The sequence below is a fragment of the Lepidochelys kempii genome, chromosome 10, assembly GCF_965140265.1.
Source record: "Lepidochelys kempii isolate rLepKem1 chromosome 10, rLepKem1.hap2, whole genome shotgun sequence".
NCBI classification, from domain to species: Eukaryota; Metazoa; Chordata; order Testudines; family Cheloniidae; genus Lepidochelys; species Lepidochelys kempii.
The window spans coordinates 22748146-22769305 of NC_133265.1; the positions used below are offsets into that span (position 1 = coordinate 22748146).

Here is a 21160-nt window from a genome sequence, read left to right on the forward strand (position 1 = left end):
ACAGTCGCACCCGGAAGGGAGCGATATAGAGGCGCATAGTTTGAGTAACCAGCCAATCGAAGGAACGGACAGGCAGGAGGGTACATATAGAACCAATCGGAAGCAAAGAGTCTGTTGGTTTCAGCCAATCAGAGGAGCCGGCTCTGTCCTAGGAATTGTGGAGCCGATGGGAGAAGCAGAGATGTGGCCACAGCTGCCAATAGGGCGGGGCTGCTCTGTTTGAGGCGGCTGATTGTGGCGCTGGCCTCCCAGAGGCAGAGGGCGCAAGTACTAGGTGGCCGGGTTTCATCAGCGTAGCTGCCGCGGCAGGAGTGGAGACGGCGCTGTTGTTGTTGTCGTACCGAGAGATCGCCGCTGCCTCCGCTTTCCTCCTCAGCTGCGCCGGCGCCGGAGCTAGCGAGCGGGTACGTGGGGGGCTCAGCGAGCGCGGGAGCTGGCGGCTAGATCCCCCACCCCCCTCGGGCAGGCTGTCCATTGCCCATCACCACCCCCGCTAGGGGTGGGGGTGCTCTCGGCCCACTTCCCCCTCCTCTCCCCCGTTAGGGAAGCTGGTGTTGTCCCCTCTCCGCAGTGTCGGGGTTGGGTTTATTGCCCCCGGTAGCGGGGTTACCCTGGTGCCTCCCTCCTCCTCCTCAGCTCGTGTTAATCTTGTGCTGGGCTTGGTGAAGACCCTCGTTTGTGGTTCTGCGGCGGGGGCTCCCGATGGAGGTGTGGGGAACGAACACACGGCAGGCAATGCTAAGTGCCCGTTGCGAAGTACGGGCCGGGACCCTTTGGGTGTGATCCCCCTGTGGCGTGGACGGAGCGCGTGTGTGGAACCTCTTTTCGCCGCTGACAATCCCTGCTGCGGCTGGAGGGCCCCGGTGAGAGTGGGGCGGGAGGTGCTGGGGGACAGGCCGCCCCAGCCTATCAACTCTTACAGCCTAATTGTGACTTGATAGAACTTCAAGAGCCCCTGGCCCTATCCACTCAGTCTGGTCCGTTTTAAGCAATGATTTACAGCAAGGTCAGGTGTTACACCCGCTCCCGAGTATGTCTGCTATTTTTTTGGTTTTACAACTGCATTTTCCTATGGCTCATAAAATGGCAGTTTTCTGTTCCTGTGTGATGAGTGAGAGAAGAAAAAATAGTTGGCAAAGAAGGGAAGGTGACTATAAGAAACTCATTATTCAGAGACTGTTTATATACAAAGTGGTGTCAAATACACCAAGTACTATTAAAACAGTATTTAAATTGATCTTCAGGTACACCCTATAGCGGGGTGGGCAAACTTTTTGGCCCGAAGGCCGCATTGGGGTTGCAAAACTGTATGGGGGGACCAGGTAGGGAAGGCTGTGCCTCCCCAAACAACCTAGCCCCTACCCCATATCCACCCCCTCCCACTTCCTGCCCCTTGACTGCCCCCCTCAGAACTACCAACCCATACAACCCTCCGAGCTCCTTGTCCCCTGACTGCCCCCTCCTGGACCCCTGCCCCTCACTGCCCCCCTGGGACCTCACCCCCTATCCAACCCCCCCCCCCGACTGCCCTGACCCCTGTCCACACCCCCGCCCCCTGACAGGCCTGTCGGGACTCCCATGCCTATTGCCCCCCACCCCCCAAACCTCTGCCCCATCCAACCACCCCCGTCCCCTCACTGCCCTGACCCCTATCCACGACCCCACCCCCTATCCAACCCCCCTGCTCACTGTCCCCTGGGACTCCCATGCTGATCAAACCGCTCCCTGACACCCCCCCCCCCGAACCTCTGCCCTATCCAATCACCCCCTGCTGCCTGTCCCCTTACTACCTCTCCCCCCCCCCCCGGATCTCCTACCCCTTATCCAACCCCTGCCTCCTTTGTTAGTCTCTAAGGTGCCACAAGTACACTCCTTTTCTTTTTGCGAATACAGACTAACACGGCTGCTACTCTGAAACATGTCACTAGTGTTACACAATCACAGTGTGGTGTGAGTTACCTTTTCCATTTGTATATGATTTTCTTTCCTGTATGTTAAGAATGAATTTGTTTACAATTGGTATTAATTAATTTCTACAAAGTTAAGAAAAACACCTTAATATATGCAAAGTGCTATCATGTTCACAAATTGAGCAATCAGGAGAAATATAGAGAAATACTTAATCATTCAGTTATAGTAAAAGTTACTTGGAAAGTAGTAGGCAAAAAAATAAAATAAAACACAGAAATGATTTTAAAGTTGATGGTGTCTCTCTGTAAAGACACACTCGGTTGTAAGCATCAGATTTAATTAACTGTGGTTATCTTGTGAAACTTCTATCAATATAGTTTTCTTTATAAATACTGTTTCTGTCTAAATAAAGAAAGACACTTAAAATATTAGTTAAAAACAAACCTCAACCTCCTCCCCTCTAAAACAGCCTGAACTTCTTGGGAATGAGAAGTAACTTTGCAGTGCTTATATCTTCTGTTTTGAGTTTTCAAGGGGGTTTTAAAAATGATGGGGGAAGTGTGATAGCATAAAAGAAAACAAAACGTTTAGTGTCTTGTCTTGTCATTAGTGGGAAGAATCTAAACATACTGTAACAAAATGCTGCTGATAAATAACTTTAAAACGAGTATATTATTCAGCGGTTGAACTTAAGCTTATTTTTTTTTGCTTATTATATTTAGATGTTTCCTCATAAACACAGTTTAATTTAGTTTCAGCTTAACTACGAACTATTGCAAATAAAGTAGGGGAATTGGGATATTGCAGTTTAGAGGAATTTTATTAATCAACTCGTCATGGCATAGGACAGTTCACTAATTGTTTCTTACTACTAACCATAAGTAATTATCTTAAACTTAATCACTGTTTAAAACTAGTAAATACAGATTGTATTTTAAATAATGCCAAGTGAATTTCCTGCATGGAGTATAGCTTTGATGGGACTGGGAACAGTGGAGATGCCCCTTAGGTGGATGAAATCTTAACCTGGAGCAACTAGGACAGTGTTCCATGTGCTCTCCCTGCTTCCCTCTTCACCTCCCATTTGCCATCAGTGCTTGTGGGGGGTTGGTTCTTTCCTCCCTTCCTTGTGCTGCAAGACGTGAGCAGGGTATCATGTACTTAATCTGGGCGGTGGGCCTGGCCTGCCTGTCACCGATGCTGCTGTTGGTGATGGAGGCTGGTAACAAGGCCAGGTGATTGGCTTCTGCCTACTGCAACTGGATATGGAGAGAGGTTGGTACTCTCTGCTGCCGAGGTGAGTAGGCATTCTGGGCTCCCAGTTTCAGCCCCACTCTGAATTGAATTGCTTGATCTCTTTTGATTCCGGTGGCTAGGCTGATGGCCAGTTTTGGGATCTAGAAGGGGCTTTTTCCGATATTGCAAAACTGGCAAACTGCTAGCTGGCGATCTAGTTTGGGGAGTTTAAATTACAACTGCCACAACTTTGGCAGGTTCCAATGCAATTGATGGGTTAGAAAGTGCCCACCTGAGGTCCCTTGAATGCACTGGTCCTGGACACAGCAATGCATTGTGAGGGGACCTGCCTCAATATCTTTTTTCAGTTTGTGGCACCATTCATCTTATCACTCCTATCTCTGGCATAGTATAGAGCAGGGTAGTGGGTTGGGGCTCAGGCTTTAAATTAGGGTTCCATGGCTGGCCTGAGGACATAGAGGGGGCATGGCCTTCACACCCACTTTCAGGTTTATGACACCCAGGGCCATTGGTGCCAGTGGAGAATGGCACTAGAACAATCCTGCTCGATAGTTTACAGTTTTCCCTGAAATCTAGAAAAGCACATACTATTCATAATGAGAAGTGGGTGTGCTGAGTTTCAGCTTTCTGATGTCGGCTGTTTTCACTGTAGTGGTGCATGGAGGAGAGAGAGATCGATCATAATAACTGTTTTCACAAAGGGGGAAGGGTAGTGTGTGTAACTGATGTGACTGATTGGAATTTTGTCAAAAATAAAAGACCTCCCCCCAAAAACCCCAAAACAAAAACCCTACAGTTCTTGGGGCAGACACCAAATATGGAAAGGGTTAAACCTAGAAGATGAATGTTTAAGAATTATAATCACACTTTGTACTTGTTTATAATAGACTTTTTTTTAACCTTAGCAGAAGCAGTCATTAGAGCTCTAATAATCTAAGTGGAAACTGTGGCTTTTTAGCAATTTCATTCTTCTTCATCATTGAAACTGAACTACAGGGCAGTCAATTTGAAAATAACATCTACAAAATTGTTTCCTAAAATCCACTCCAAAATGAAGAATTTTTAAGTAACGGTCTTATCTTACCAGGTCAAGATGTGAATTATTTTCGTAAATAAATTCTTTGTTAGCCATTGCATATGTTAAGCATAAGGCATGCCATATTATATGAAGTCTTTTTTACAGTTCTTTGCTCACTTATGTCAAGAGACATATATCCCACAATGCTCCGCAAAGCTAAACACAGCTTTTGGCATTAGTGAATATAAAGGCTGTCAAAGGCAAGATACGTTTGTTCTGTGTCCTAGTACAGGTACCTTCATGGTTTAAAATATAGTATCCAAAACAGAGATAAGGAGATGTACAGAACAGCAAGTTAAGGAACTGGTACAAACTAGCGGGTAGGATCTTCGTTGACATATAAAATGCTTTATAACTTGTAAGCAATTGTGCTATAAATATAAGTGGTTGGGGGCATATTTCAAAGCACACCCACTGTGGAACAGCACTGCAAGAAACAGCTTCCCAGAAGGATCCCAGAAGGATTGGTATCTTATTAACTCTTTCCTTTCTGTATTATACTGCTATGTTTGGTTTATTATTGGCTATGCTTTTAGACAATATTTTGCAGCATTCTGTTGGGACCTTTGGTAACGTTACCCTTTTCAAACAATCAAAAATTGAAAGGAAGTTAATAAAGATGATAGTCTTATTCTTAGCAACTGTCTTCTATTAGTTGAGGTTTTCATTAGCTTGACTTAAAATTACTTTTTTAATGCTACAGTCTGAGGTTCCATACATAGGTCTTTCAAGAATTAGCATATCTCAAACTGTAACTGATCAGACCTGCTGAATTGTGGCTATTACCCCTAAATACAGTTTTTTGCAACTCTAGTGTCTAACGTTTCCGTTTTATAACTAATATTTTTGGCTAACAACAGTTCTCTTGCTTCAAAGAGTCTTTGTGCTGACCTAATTTGTGACTTTGGGCAAGTCACTTCATCTCTGTATCAAAGTTTCAGTTTCCCCATTTTGCGAAGGGGAATAATGATACTTGCTTTCCTTTGTAAAGTGCTTCAGGATCTCTGGATGAGAAGTGTTATATAGAAAATGTGTGGTGCTGGTTATTGGTTTTGAGTTTTAGCAGTATAAATGCTGGATCAATTCAAAATAGTAATCTGCTTTCACTGACATCCGTAATATGAATATGCGAAATGACTGCATATTTGGTGAAAATGCAGTTCTGTACATTTCATGTGGATGAAGTCTACCTTATTCTCATGATTTTTTTCTTTCCTAGAGCTCATGACAGTTTTGTTATTGTTGAGTCCAAATCTCTTGTACCTAAAGAAAAATTTCTGGCACATTCTGGATGTTAGATCGAGCCTTTAAAATGTTCATTGAGTGCATCAGATAGTGCAGAAAGTAGAAGAGGCTCCTGTCTTGTCCAATGGTGGAGGGAAAAGAAGTGTCCAAGCCTTTTACATTAGGATGAATCAAATGGACTATTGAGGGTAAAAAAAATTTGGTGACTGCTTGGAGTATTTAGTAAAAAAGAAAAATCTGATAGTACAGCTCAGGAAGGAGAGATTGGTGCTGAAGACCTCACTTACGACACTGCCTTCCATTGATGACTTTCTTGGGCACAGGTTGGCCCATTGTGTTTAAGGGTTGCTGGTAGAATGCCCTTCTGGATGGAGGAATTCCTTAGGTTATTCATCAGTGGTATAAGGTTACTTCAGTGCACTGCCTTTTTCTGTGAAATAGGATGAATTCTTGTCGTTCATGGTGAAGATGACCGTCTGTTCAAAACAGTTTTGCTAGTCAAGATTTAGTGGCTGAGGGGTAACTTTTTTTTGGTCACCTTCACAGCAGTAGTTCAGGAATTTTATTCCATAGTCAGGTTCTGAGTGGGTGTTGAAGTAGTGGTGCTCCAACCTGCTGCCTTTATGTTTCATCTATTCTTCTTCATTGGACTGTGACCTTTGGGGAATAGTATGGAATATGAGTGCAGTGGTTTTTAACAATATGTGGTAATAAGGTTTTGCCAAACTAACTGTTCACTGGTTCTATGGAAGAGCAACACTGTCCATCACAGCTTTTTGGAAATCCACTCTCTGGAGACAGCTTTGTGATGTAGTCCTTAGATAGGGAGATGAAAAAGTTCCGATCTTCGTCAGAAATGGTGTGTGGACTAGTAAAAGTTGTGGGCACTTCTCTTGTCCTCCTCTAGGCCAGTTGCATCAGTGAACATCTGACTGTGCAAGTCGGACTTAAGATAACTTGGCTGAATCTCATGGTAATAGTGGATATGAGATTTTGAGCCAGTCTTGTAGGTGTCATCTGAGCAAGTATTCAAGTCATCTGGTACAATTAACGTTGGGGATTTAATTACTTATTACAGTAACTCCTCGCTTAACGTTGTAATTATGTTCCTGAAAAATGCTACTTTAAGCAAAACAATGTTAAGCAAATCCAATTTCCCCATAAGAATTGAAGGGTTAATACATTGTCGTTAACGTAGCCTCGCACTGTACAAGGTAGCACAAATGGAGGGAGGGGAGACAGCATGGCAGAGAGAGACAGAGACCCACAGTATGTGTGTGAGAGAGAGAGAGACGTGCATTGCCCCTTTAAATACGCTGGCCCCCTCTAAGTACACTGACGTTTTAAGTAGATCAGCAAGTTGAGACAGCAGCTGCTGCCAGCAAGCTCCCTCATCCTGGGCTCTGTGGTGTTCCCCCCGCTCTGTGGAGATGGGTGCGGGTGGGAGGGAGAGGACACCCTGACATTAGCATCCTCCTTCTACACCCCCACCCCCAAGCAGGAGGCTCCTGGGAGCAGCTCCAAGGCAGAGGGCAGGAGCAGCACACGGCAGTGGGGAGAGGGACAGTTGAACTACCCAGCAATAGATAGCCTGCTGGGCAGCTGCCGCACAGGGAACTTAGGGGAGCTGATAGTGGGGCTGCCAGTCCACCCTGGTTCCAAGCCCTCACCAGCTAGCTCCAACAGGCTGCTCTTTCTGCAAGCAGTCAACAAAGCAGGTGGCTGCCAAACGTTATAAGGGAACATTGCACAACTTTAAACGAGCGTGTTCTCTAATTGATCAGCAACATAACATTAACCAGAACGACTTTAAGTGAGGAGTTACTGTACTTATTTATATTATGGTAGGCAGGTAGGGGCCTCAGGTGACTGTCTAAACATGTCAAAGGAAGCATTCCTTGCCTCAAAGACCTCACAGTCTAGGCTTTTGACAAGATATAGCAGGCAGGTGAAACAGACCAACAGGATTAGGGAGGAAATGAAATAACAGTTTTACACACTAGGCAGTAGTCTCAATTCGCCACCTGCCTAGTATTGCCAACTCCAGTGACCTTTTTCATGGATCACACAGGTTTGGCTGGGGTTGGAGCAGTGTTCTGATGGTGCAAAAAGCTCAAGCCTTCACAAATTTCAGCCATGCCTGGTAGGGAAACCCCTTTTGACTGGCTGCTTTCCCCAGTGTCACGCCTCCTGGGGAAGAGCAGCCAATTTACAAGCAGACAGAATACTACTCTCTGTCTCCCCTCAGGAGCAGATACCATTCTTATAGGAAGAAAGAGGGTGCAGAGGGAGCCCAGCAGCTCAGGGTGGCTCTGCTCCTTCCGCCCCTCTTGTGAGCAAGTGAATGGTTCATCAGCTGCTTCCCCACTTCACTCTCCTTCCCTGCAACACCCTGTCCTTGAGGGGACAGGAGTGGGTGAAGAACCCCAGGTGCTGCCCGCCAGCCAGGAAGGGGAGACAGGAGACCCTGCTGCAGCTCCTCTAGGCCGGGAGAGATGAGTGAAGAGCCCATGAGGTGCAGGAAGAGCAGAGGTGGATTCACCAAGGGAACAGTCAGCATGGGTTCACCAAGGGCAAGTCATGCCTGACTAATCTAATTGCTTTCTATGATGAGATAACTGGCTCTGTGGATGAGGGGAAAGCCGTGGACGTGTTATTCCTTGACTTTAGCAAAGCTTTTGATACGGTCTCCCACAGTATTCTTGCCAGCAAGTTAAAGAAGTATGGGCTGGATGAATGGACTATAAGGTGGATAGAAAGCTGGCTAGATCGTCGGCTCAACGGGTAGTGATCAATGGCTCCATGTCTAGTTGGCAGCCAACATCAAGCGGAGTGCCCCAAGGGTCAGTCCTGGGGCCGGTTTTGTTCAATATCTTCATTAATGAGCTGGAGGATGGCGTGGACTGAACCCTCAGCAAGTTTACAGATGACACTAAACTGGGAGGAGTGATAGATACGCTGGAGGGTAGGGATGGGATACAGAAGGACCTAGACAAATCAGAGGATTGGGCCAAAAGAAATCTGATGAGGTTCAACAAGGACAAGTGCAGAGTCCTGCACTTAGGACAGAAGAATCACATGCATTGCTACAGCCTAGAGACCAAATGGCTGGGCAGCAGTTCTGCAGAAAAGGACGTAGGGGTTACAGAGGACGAGAAGCTGGATATGAGTCAACAGTGTGCCCTTGTTGCCAAGAAAGACTAACAGCATTTTGGGCTGTATAAGTAGAGGCATTGCAAGCAGATCGAGGGACGTGATCGTTCCTCTCTATTCGACATTGGTGAGGTCTCATCTGGAGCACTGTGTCCAGTTTTTCCACATCCTTCTTGTAGTGTGGGCACAACTGAAGGAGTCCAGTGGAGGGCAACAAAAATGATTAGGGGACTGGAACACATGACTTATGAGGAGAGGCTGAGGGAACTGGGATTTAGTCTTCAGAAGAGAAGAGTGGGGGGATTTGATAGCTGCTTTCAACTACCTGAAATGGGGTTCCGAAGAGGATGGATCTAGACTCAGTGGTAACAGATGACAGAACAAGGAGTAATGATCTCAAGTTGCAGTGGGGGAGGTTTAGGTTGGATATTGGGAAAATCTTTTTCACTAGGAGGGTGGTGAAAAACCAGAATGTGTTATCTAGGGAGGTGGTGGAATCTCCTTCCTTAGAGGTTTTTAAGGTCAGGCTTGATAAAGCCTTGGCTGGGATGATTTAGTTGGGGATTGATCCTGCTTTGAGCAGGGGGTTGGACTAGATGACCTCCTGAGGTCCCTTTCAACCCTGATATTTTGAGTCTTTGAGGTGAGGCTGGGTGGGGCAAGGGATAGAGAATTAATAGGGTAGTGGGTAGATGGAAGGGGGATGGGCAGATGTGGGGGTGTAAGCTTCTGTAGCAGGTGCCAAAATCATGTTAATAAATTTGGGAGTAGTGGCATACTAATTCTCTCTCTCACTGGGGGTGAATGGGTCAAGTCAAGGATCAAAAGATAGACAAAAACCTCAATATATTCTCTGCTTTTAAAAATCTTGGTTTTTTTAGGCCAATCTCATTTTTTAGGGTTCAAATAATTGATGACCTTTGGGCTGACAACACTGCTAATATCTATGTGTTCAACAGTGGCTCTGATGTACAACAGCTCTGGCAGTTGTCTGTTTGGGAGAAGAAAAGCGACCTGGATAATGCTAGGATTTCCATATCCGACCTGTTCTGTGGTGTACATGCTAGAGAACTCAATGAGTTCTTCCGAGGTCAAATACCAATACTATTGCCACTCTACCTTCTTTGTTCTCTCTGTAAGATTATGATGTATTGAGGAGCCTGGTGGCATGAACTATACCAGGATAAAACTGGTCCTATCATTTTCCAAGGTTTTGATGATACATGCAGACTTGTTCTGTGGTGTACATACCAGGTGTGGGGTGGGCAAGATCAATATGTAAATAGTGTTGGTATTGTAATCTGCCAATGTCATATTAGTTGTCATGAGCCTGAGTTTTGGGAAATTTCCTTTCTTTTTGTGGGAAGATGGTGGCATATGTCCAGCCTGGCTTTGGTGTTTCTTTTTATATCTCCTCACGCTTACTGTAACTGGAATTCAGAAGTTTAATCCATGGAGTGGTGAAGATGGGAAGCAGAGATGCTCACATGCCCAGATAGAAAGATTTTCATGCTGCCTTTTGGCATGTGTGCTTGGAATTGCTTACCATTATGCCATGTGCTTCTACTATACAATACTTTACAAAGTTTATTTTGTATCTGTCTTGCCTAGATCTAAAAACACTATAGAATTGACTAATAAAGTCATAGGAAAGAAATTTAAATATAAAACAGTAGAGAATATGTTAAAGTATGTTGTCCTAGGCTTTTATGGTGTATTTCCTATCCTGGAAAAGGATCATTGAAGGTTGCCTTTGTACCCAAATGAATGAATAAACTTTGAGTACTTTGTATCAGTGGCATATTCTTAAGCTTAGCTATAATTGACTTTCTATTTTATCTGTTTGGTATCAAGGGTCACAATAAGGAATTCTGTATATTCAGTGGAACTGAGAACTTGAGGGATCCTTTGGGGATGTGTTTCAACTCTGTGCCACATTTTAGGCATGGTTAAAATGAGAATAATTCTTATACCTTACAGAGATGATATAGCTTTTTAAGATCCTTGGATGAAAGGTATTAGAAAAATGCAAGGTATTAACAGTAAATGATTTAGGGTTACTTCTAGATTTTAATTAAAAAGTTGCTCATCTGGAAAATCTACCTTTTGGCTGAAGTAACTTATGGCCTGGAATTTTCTCGGCCTAGAAGTAAGTAAGTATGTGTGTGTGTGTGTGTGTGTGTTTAAAGTTTGAACAAATTATCTGCACCTGTGCCACAGGTTGGGTTTATAGGTTGAGCATGGTAAAGGTCAAAAATGCATAAACACCAGCTGACTGTTTTTGTTTAGGACTGTTGCCCTTTTTGAGAACTTCATCAGAGAACAAAATGTTACTCATGGTTGCTTCCTTTTTCTTTCTGAGCAGTCAAGAACATTTCTTTAGGATAAGAATCAATTTCCACAGTCCTCATTCTCTGTAGAATAGCTCTTCAACTGTCAGTGTGGACAGTTAGAGCTTTTTGGATGAAGTTTTGAACTGGCTCTAAATTTTCATTTGAACTGATTAATATAGATCCATGCTAGTCTAAGTCTATTGGCCAGCCTGGGAAGCTTGCTCCCGTGGGCTCCAAAATGCTGTATAGACATACCCTTAGACTCTTAAATAACTCAAATGCTTTTGAAAATTTTCTTGTTTTCCTTAAATGTTACAGTACAAATATCCAAATACTGTTGTCAGGGGTGCTGTATGAATTATGGGGGGGGGGGGGGGGGAAATACATCCATGCATTGAAGGGGAGTGAGACCAAGTGATAAGGACATGAGAGAGGCCACACAGGATCAGACCAGTGGTCCATCTAGTTTAGTATCCTGTCTTCCAACAGTGGCCAACGCCATATCTTCAGAGGGATTGAACAGAACAGGGCAATTTATCGTGTGATCCATCTCATGTGATCCATCCCATGTTGTTCAGTCCCAGCAACTGGTCTATGGACACACTTAGCATTTTCCATTGGCATGTTAGACAACTTTTCAAATAGCTGCCTGCACACACATTTTATAAACATATCATGATTAAATTCCCAAAATTTGTTCATCATAAAATGACTTTTGGGGAGAAATATATCCTTTTATAACTATGCTGAGTGAAATAACTTTTTAAACTATGCATTACAAATATCTAAAGTGTTTCACTTTCACCCAACCAGTACAAATTCTTTCCTTTCCACACGAACACTTGTTGGACAATGTCTTAACTTATCAGAATCCTCCTTTCTTCTTGGTTGTCTGAACATGATTTTTCCTGAGGGCTATTCTTCCTTTATTAGAAAAATTAATGAAATGGGAACTTGATAGAAATATAGAATCTGTTAATTTATTACATACAGTTTTTAAACTTTAATATTTTTTAAATAAAATAAATTCAGCTCTGTTTAAAAGATAAAACAAAAACCCTTCCTTTTCCTCCAGAAGGAAGCACAGCTTAACTGTAAGCTTGCTCAATGCTGAAAGTTACCATATAAGTTTTATTCTAGGGGCAATCTTACTCAACCATAGTTTAAAGAAATATGTCTTGCTGTTAATTCCGTCATTTCAGAATCAGTATTGCTCTTGCATTGCAGTTAGAGGGCAGATAGAATTGCATTAGCTATTTGGTCACACTTAGGGCATCCTTAGTATTGAAACTGGTGTACTGTATTACTTTTTTTTGTCCCTTTTTATATAAGGAGTGACTTGCATTATATGTCAGGTTTCAGAGTAGCAGCCGTGTTAGTCTGTATTCGCAAAAAGAAAAGGAGGACTTGTGGCACCTTAGAGACTAACCAATTTATTAGAGCATAAGCTTTCGTGAGCTACAGCTCACTTCCTCAGATGCATATCGTGGAAACTGCAGCAGGCTTTATATATACACAGAGAATATGAAACAATACCTATTCCCACCCCACTGTCCTGCTGGTAATAGCTTATCTAAAGTGATTTCCAGCACAAATCCAGGTTTTCTCACCCTCCACCCCCCCACACAAATTCACTCTCCTGCTGGTGATAGCCCATCCAAAGTGACAACTCTTTACACAATGTGCATGACAATCAAGCTGGGCTATTTCCTGCATAAATCCAGGTTCTCACATCCCCCCACCCCCATACACACACAAACTCACTCTCCTGCTGGTAATAGCTCATCCAAACTGACCACTCTTCAAGTTAAAATCCAAGTTAAACCAGAACATCTGGGGGGGGGGGGGGGTAGGAAAAAAAAGAGGAAACAGGCTACCTTGCATAATGACTTAGCCACTCCAAGTCTCTATTTAAGCCTAAATTAATAGTATCCAATTTGCAAATGAATTCCAATTCAGCAGTTTCTCGCTGGAGTCTGGATTTGAAGTTTTTTTGTTTTAAGATAGCGACCTTCATGTCTGTGATCGCGTGACCAGAGAGATTGAAGTGTTCTCCGACTGGTTTATGAATGTTACAATTCTTGACATCTGATTTGTGTCCATTTATTCTTTTACGTAGAGACTGTCCAGTTTGACCAATGTACATGGCAGAGGGGCATTGCTGGCACATGATGGCATATATCACATTGGTGGATGTGCAGGTGAACGAGCCTCTGATAGTGTGGCTGATGTTATTAGGCCCTGTGATGGTGTCCCCTGAATAGATATGTGGGCACAGTTGGCAACGGGCTTTGTTGCAAGGATAAGTTCCTGGGTTAGTGGTTCTGTTGTGTGGTATGTGGTTGTTGGTGAGTATTTGCTTCAGGTTGCGGGGCTGTCTGTAGGCAAGGACTGGCCTGTCTCCCAAGATTTGTGAGAGTGTTGGGTCATCCTTTAGGATAGGTTGTAGATCCTTAATAATGCGTTGGAGGGGTTTTAGTTGGGGGCTGAAGGTGACGGCTAGTGGCGTTCTGTTATTTTCTTTGTTAGGCCTGTCCTGTAGTAGGTAACTTCTGGGAACTCTTCTGGCTCTATCAATCTGTTTCTTTACTTCTGCAGGTGGGTATTGTAGTTGTAAGAAAGCTTGACAGAGATCTTGTAGGTGTTTGTCTCTGTCTGAGGGGTTGGAGCAAATGCGGTTGTATCGCAGAGCTTGGCTGTAGACGATGGATCGTGTGGTGTGGTCAGGGTGAAAGCTGGAGGCATGCAGGTAGGAATAGCGGTCAGTAGGTTTCCGGTATAGGGTGGTGTTTATGTGACCATTGTTTATTAGCACTGTAGTGTCCAGGAAGTGGATCTCTTGTGTGGACTGGACCAGGCTGAGGTTGGTGGTGGGATGGAAATTGTTGAAATCATGGTGGAATTCCTCAAGGGCTTCTTTTCCATGGGTCCAGATGATGAAGATGTCATCAATATAGCGCAAGTAGAGTAGGGGCTTTAGGGGACGAGAGCTGAGGAAGCGTTGTTCTAAATCAGCCATAAAAATGTTGGCATACTGTGGGGCCATGCGGGTACCCATAGCAGTGCCGCTGATCTGAAGGTATACATTGTCCCCAAATGTGAAGTAGTTATGGGTAAGGACAAAGTCACAACCTGGTAACCTGGTGGCTGAACTTTGTGACTTTGTCCTTACCCATAACTACTTCACATTTGGGGACAATGTATACCTTTCTGAGTTTGTCAAAGCAAACCTAAACATTGTGATGGATTTTTAAGTCATGTGTGTTGATCACAAAACTGAGAGGCTTACTAATTAGACTCATCTTGCTTTTAATTCTGTCAGCAGTTAGGAGATGAAGATACAAAAACATCTCTCTAGATTTTGACTTCATACGGTCGGTATTGTTCATATTAGAGGGTATTCCAACATATTTTTCAGTAATAAATGAAACAGTATTACAAGTTTATTTCGCCTGCAGGAAATACAACAGCAGTTATTGGTGCAAAATATTTTGTGAGCATCTGGTGGTATTTTAGCAGTAGTGCAGTGAATTTGGTTTTTTGAGAGCAGGGTTGGGTATTTGACTGGTCCAAAAATCTCCCACAAATGCAAACAAACTTGTTTGTCTTAGCAATTGGCTGAACAAGAAATAGGACTGAATGGACTTGTAGGCTCTGAAGTTTTACATTGTTTTGTTTTTGAGTGCAGTTATGTAACAAAAAACCCCTACAGTTGTAAGTTGCACTTTCATGGTAGAGATTGCGCTACAGTACTTGTATGAAATGAATTGAAAAATATTGTTTCTTTTCTTTATCTTTTTTACAGTGCAGATATTTGTAATAAAAATGTGAACACTGTACACTTTGTATTCTGTGTTGTAATTGAAATTGATGTATTTGAAAATGTAGAAAAACATCCAAAAATATTTAATAAATTTCAGTTGGTATTCTGTTTTTTACATGGTGATTAATCACGATTAATTTTTTTAATTGTGAATAATTTTTTTTAGTTAATCGAGTGAGTTAACTGCGATTAATCAACAGCCCTAAAAAAGTAAGACAACCATAGGTACTTATGCCAAATTACCAAAAACGTTACTTAACTAAGTTGTTTTAATTCAGAATAATTAGAAACAGAATGAAATGAAGTTCTAGAAAAATGAAAGAATAGCACCATGATTACTCCTGGGGGAATTCTAAGCCAAAAAATTAAAAATTCTGCGCACGATATTTTAAAATTCTGCAAAATTCTGTATATTTTATTAGTCAAAATAACATTATATAATCACACCAGTTTCAATTATTTTGGTAATTTATTTCAAAATACCTGTCAGCAACTACATCTATAACAATACAGACACACAAAATTTCCCCCAGGAGCAGAGAGTTAAAGAAACCCCTGTTTCCTCTGCCCCTTGCCCCTCAGAGCACAGCAGGAGGGTGCCCCCCCAGCCCAGACACTTGCACCCCCTCTTCCCTCAGAGCCCACCTGGAGGTCCTCCCCAGCCCCAGTACTTGCACCCGTCTTCCCCCCAGAGCCCAGGGATCCAGAGGGAGAAACATCTTGGTGCTGGGTCCTAGGCTTGTATGGAGTTTCCTGTACGCCACCTCCTTCCTTCAGGGCATGCCAGGAACTGCAGCTGCTGAAAGTCCTCCATCTCCTCCCCCTCCTGCTTCTCCCTCTCGCTCCCCCTGCCCCGGTGTCTTCTACTTGCAAGCTGGGCTGCGGGGTCCAGTGGCCAGCAGCACCTCTGCAACCCATTTCTGTGGGAGAAAAAGGAAATCCCTGCATTCACAACTCTAATTTCTGCGCAAATTCTGCAAGCGCAGTGGTGCAGAATTCCCCAGGAGTACTTGATGCAGAGAGGTAGGCCATAGCCTATGTTAAGGCATTCTTGCTGGAATATTTGACCATGGTCAAATAAGTGTTTGACTGGTGGCTTGCCAAGTTTGTTTGAGACTGTAACATGGTCCTATGCCATCTAGAGTGGACAAGTTCCCGAATAGTCAGAGTACTTACCGCTGTTTGGTAGCGACTAGCCTGGCTATTTTTGCAGTGGCTCTGACACACTTCACTTATAAGTCTATCTAGTCCTTCATGAGTGGAGGAATAACATTCTCAGCAGGTGAGAGGAATAGAAACAGATTGGCAGGGAGGTTCTCTGTGAAATTGTTGCACACAACTCGGGAGAAAAAAGAGAATGTTGGGTTGGACACTCGGCTTATACCCACCCCTGCTTACAGTAGGAACTTAATTTTAATGCAGCGTCTGGAAAAAATGACTTCTCGCTCCTACTTCTGTGCAGTATCAGCATTGTTATTGAACCTAGCCCTGGTGTGAGATTTGAACCATCTGGTCTAGAGGCAAATGTACTAGCAAGTGGGGCATGTTAAAAGCCTCTGTTTATTCTTTCAGAAACCGCAGAGTTAAAAAGTGGATGTGCGGGGTAACATGTCCAGTGTACCTGAAGACAGAAGTATCAGACAGCAGGACATCAAGAAAGGATTGCAATTTATACAGTAAGATCTTATGACAGATGTTCTTATGGGTTTGTGTGTGTGTACAGTCCTACTTAAAATGTGAAAAGAAAAGGAGTACTTATGGCACCTTAGAGACTAACCAATTTATTTGAGCATGAGCTTTCGTGAGCTACAGCTCACTTCATCGGATGCAGTGAGCTGTAGCTCACGAAAGCTCATGCTCAAATAAATTGGTTAGTCTCTAAGGTGCCACAAGTCCTCCTTTTCTTTTTGCGAATACAGACTAACACGGCTGTTACTCTGAAACCTGAGACTTAAAATGTGGTTAGACTTTTTATTTATACTGTCTTTAAAGAGTGAGATAAGGGTGAGCATTTGGCCAATTCATACTTCATTATCTATCCACATTTCAGCATACTCTTGTTTTTAAATGTTTAGGGGCTCAAAATTGACCCTCCCGTTTGCTTTAACACAAGTAGGAATGCCAGAACTAAGGCTGACCATGCACCCTTAATTTAGGCTACTGGTGCGTAAGCATTACAGTAGTGTGCAATCATGTAACTAACAAAAAGAAAAGGAGTACATGTGTCACCTTAGAGACTAACATTTATTTGAGCATAGGCTTTCATGAGCTACAGCTCACTGCATCCGACGAAGTGAGCTGTAGCTCACGAAAGCCTATGCTCAAATAAATGTGTTAGTCTCTAAGGTGCCACAAGTACTCCTTTTCTTTTTGCGGATATAGACTAACACGGCTGCTACTCTGAAACATGTAATTAACAGCTACTCTTTTTTCTAGGACCCCTGCCTAATATACAAAATGGATGGTGCTCAGGGAATGAATTAAGGGTTCTGAGTGCTACAGACAACACTAAGTTTAATATTTATTTTTAACAATCTATTCATTTACAAAATTTGCTTATCTTTAATTCCTAGGTCTACTCTGCCCTATCCAGGGACACAAGAACAGTATGAGGTAATGGAGTTATTCTCTGAAATCTATTAGAAACATATGATTCTATAATAGGTGGAAATCTTCCTTGTGGTGCTTTTTTTTAAAAAAAAAAAACTGTCAGTTTTTCTGAGGGTCTAAATGACATTTTTACTAGTTTTTAATACTGATAAACTGCAGTGGTATTTATCTTTCACTATCTTGTCCCACCCTGCCATGTATATAATCAAATATTTGAATGCACAGAAATAAGTTATATAGTAGCTCAGAGAGAGAATTTTTAAACTGCAAGTTCACTCAACCTTGGCTACAAACTTAGTTCCAACAATTTCAGGAATCAAGATCATGTTCTTTTTTCAGTGAAGTTAGTTTAGCACCCCATTAGCTAGACAGGAGGAGGTAGATTCACATGGTGAAACTACCCAGGCATTTTTCTGCAGTTGTAGATAACTGGTCATTAGTTTAGTTTTGCAGCTCGCTTTCTGTTGATATTAAAACTCTCTTCTTTCTCAGTGGTTTGAGTTTTGGACATGAATGGGCAACTGGTCTGATCCAAACTTTTCCTGTCTGAGACTTCCGTGTGAAATACCAGAATATATATATTGTGTGTGTGTGTGTGTGTGTGTGTTTTGTTCCTGCAAAGGGTAACTATTTCACATGTCGTACATCTTTCATGAGCTGCTTTGTCAACAGTTGTGTCCTACATTTATACCTAGGTTCTTTGGTAATGGGTACCTTAGAAATGCCTAGATAATACTTCTCTTGCTACTTTCCTGTAGTGTATATTCTTTTAACCTGGAAACCAAATCTTTGCATTCAATTTTTTTCCCATTAACTTGTTGCGAGAAAATTGTGAGTTAATATGTATTCAGAAGTATGGAATGTTTGCAGAGAGTTCTTCTGTTCATGAGTGCTTCTTTGTTCCAGTTATTCATACGAGGGCTTGTTAGAAATCTCTTCAATGAAGGGAATGATGCATACCGAGAAGGTGATTGGGGAAGGTCACAGAGCCACTATACAGAAGCTTTAAACATATCAGATTATGCCAATTCTGAAGAAATCCACATTTCCAATGAAATACTAGAGAAGCTGCATGTAAACCGTATAGCATGTTATTCAAATTTGGTAAGCTATTTTTATTTAAGCTTTTGCTTCTTTTCAGAGAGAGTACATTAACAAAATATGAAGCCATAGAAAATTCACTAGTAGATAAAGAGCTCTTGGTTATGGTTTAAGAATTGTCAAAATGATTCAAAACTTGATTCTCAGTCGTCTCTCTTTAAATATGTAAGCATGTGTCTAGATATATTTAGACTATAATACTAGAAGTATCCTACTAATATAAAATGGTCATACCACACTCAAATGCTGATAAAGCGGTAGGTTCATCCTTCAGATAAGATTTGTACTATACCTACTTCCCTGTCTTTTTGTCTGTGGGTGGACATGTTTTGGGGGGGTGGGGGGAGATCTTAATGATGCCCCTGTTTTTCACTGGGCTTTATACTTAAGCTACACATGGACCTTTTCAACCAGTGTGACCTATGTAGGGAGCATAAATCTGTATATATACAGTACTAGTGCTGCTCCTTAATTGTCTAGAAAAGTTGCTAATGAGTGAGGCCAGATACTTCCTCCTCTCACAAATCATCTGTGGTGCCTCTTCTAAAATTTTCCATTTGTCATTTACCATTATAGTGATCCATTTACTAGAACATCAACAGATATCAAGTATGAAGAATTAATGAACCAAAGGCATTATTACTGTTTCCTTCCTTTCCAGCTACATAAAGAAAACCCTGTCTTATTTCCAGAATGAATTCAAAATAAAATCTTAAACTTCAACCTTGAATTCATCTAGAACTGAACTATCCAGAATCTGTTCAAGTAATAGGGCTGTCTGTCTTTCTGTGAGCCAGATACACTGCACTTTTGTCAAATAATAAAAACTAGGATCATGAGGCTTAGTACAAGCAGGCTTTAGTACTTTTGCTGCATGAACGCTACCTTTGTAAGGTAACTACTCTGCTGTGCTACCTGAGTCAGTGATTTTTCATTAAATATGGTAAATGGTAGCCTTGAAATAAATACTAACTTTTTTTATTATTTCAAGGTTGAATTATGTTTTAGCTGGACTACAAAGAGGGTTCTAGCATACTTTGGCAAAATACTGTCTGTCTTCATTTGCAATCTGACTACACAGCATTCCATGCTATTTGTAAGAACAGTAAACAGCGTTAATTTTGGGTCAGTTACTCACTTTTATCCAGAAGTAAAACGTTAACAAGGAATAACATCCTAAGAAGAATTCCAGCACTTTTTGATTTAAATATACGCTATTTCAATCTTCTACTCTAGTAACAAAATATTATTTATTGAATAAGCCCTTAAACTTTTTTGCCTTTCTCACAGAGATTGCATGATAAAGTTCTAGAAAACTGTGAAATAGCTTTAAGGTTAAATGAAAACAATTTCAGAGCTCTATATCGGAAATCCAAAGCCTTAAATGAATTGGGAAGGTATAAGAAGGCTTACGATGTTGTTGCAAAATGCTCTCTGGCTGTACCACAGGTAAGTAAATTATACATTGTTAAGTTTACTTTACAAATAATGTTTTGGAAATAGCTGGTACTTTATGTAATACAATATTTTCTCGAATGCTTATTTATTGCACCTGTTTTCAGTGTGGAAGCTAAGAAATATGAGGGTTTTGTTTTGTTTTGTTTTTTTGGTAGGAAAAACTAGGGCCCCCAAATTAAGTAGAGCTGACACAGTTGCCTGATCTTTTTCAGCAAGGAAAATTGAGTCACGTGATGTTTTGTTTTTGCTAGTATGTATGGATGGCATCAGTGAGATTCTTTTAGAGCAGTGATACTCAGACCTCAGTGGTTCAGGAGCCAAATTAGCAATCAGCATTACCCAAAAGAGCCACAGTGGTAAATGAAACGATAAATTCACACTATAGTACTCCATATTCATATTGAAACTGTATGATGGGAAATATTATTTAGTTTTCATTTTTATTTTTTTTATTTATATATATATAATTCTCACAGCAGAATGACTGACCACATATTATTTGATCAACTACAGTTGGTTAATAACATAGTAAAAGTCTCCTGATTGGTTAATAATTTAAATCACATTTGTGTTTTAATAGCATGTGCTGCAAAGAACCGCAGGAGATGCATTAAAGAGCCACTTGTGGCATGGGAGCCTCAATCTGAGTATCAGATTGTTTTTGAATTTCTTTAATGTTCTGGATTTCCTCTAGCTATTCTAATATTTATTTACCTGTCATACATTCAGAATCTTCAAATCACACTTCTTACCTTCAGAAAAATGTCCTCTCCTTTAAATACATATTTTTAAAAAGTGCATTAGAATCAGATAAGCTATGCAAATTGGAATTATTTACTTTGGCCACAAGGATTAAATGATTAAATTAAATCCAGCAGGAGAGTGAGTTTGTGTGTGTATGGGGGTGGGGGGGGGTGAGAGAACCTGAATTTGTGCTGGAAATGGCCCACCTTGATTATCATGCACATTGTAGGGAGAGTGGTCACTTTGGATGAGCTATTACCAGCAGGATAGTGAGTTTGTGTGTGTGGTTTTTGGGAGGGGGGTGAGGGGGTGAGAGAACCTGGATTTGTGCAGGAAATGACCCAACTTGATTATCATGCACATTGTAGGGAGAGTGGTCACTTTGGATGGGCTATCACCAGCAGGAGAGTGAATTTGTGTGGGGGGGTGGAGGGTGAGAAAACCTGG

General features: G+C 42.0%; 1 protein-coding gene across 3 annotated transcripts in view; it reads left to right on the plus strand.

Annotated features, from left to right (window-relative positions):
* The first annotated feature begins 184 nt into the window (after positions 1 to 184).
* The window catches only part of ZC3H7A (zinc finger CCCH-type containing 7A), a 46968-nt gene continuing 25992 nt past the window's right edge, over positions 185 to 21160 (plus strand). The window contains exons 1-5 of one of the 3 annotated variants that reach the window (XM_073362413.1): positions 185 to 404; positions 16373 to 16476; positions 17374 to 17413; positions 18317 to 18514; positions 19802 to 19960. In XM_073362413.1, the coding sequence (XP_073218514.1) occupies positions 16409 to 16476; positions 17374 to 17413; positions 18317 to 18514; positions 19802 to 19960 (465 nt within the window). In that variant the 5' untranslated portion in view covers positions 185 to 404; positions 16373 to 16408. The remainder of the gene's footprint in view (positions 405 to 16372; positions 16477 to 17373; positions 17414 to 18316; positions 18515 to 19801; positions 19961 to 21160) is intronic. The other 2 variants (XM_073362411.1, XM_073362412.1) reach the window with 2 other exon arrangements.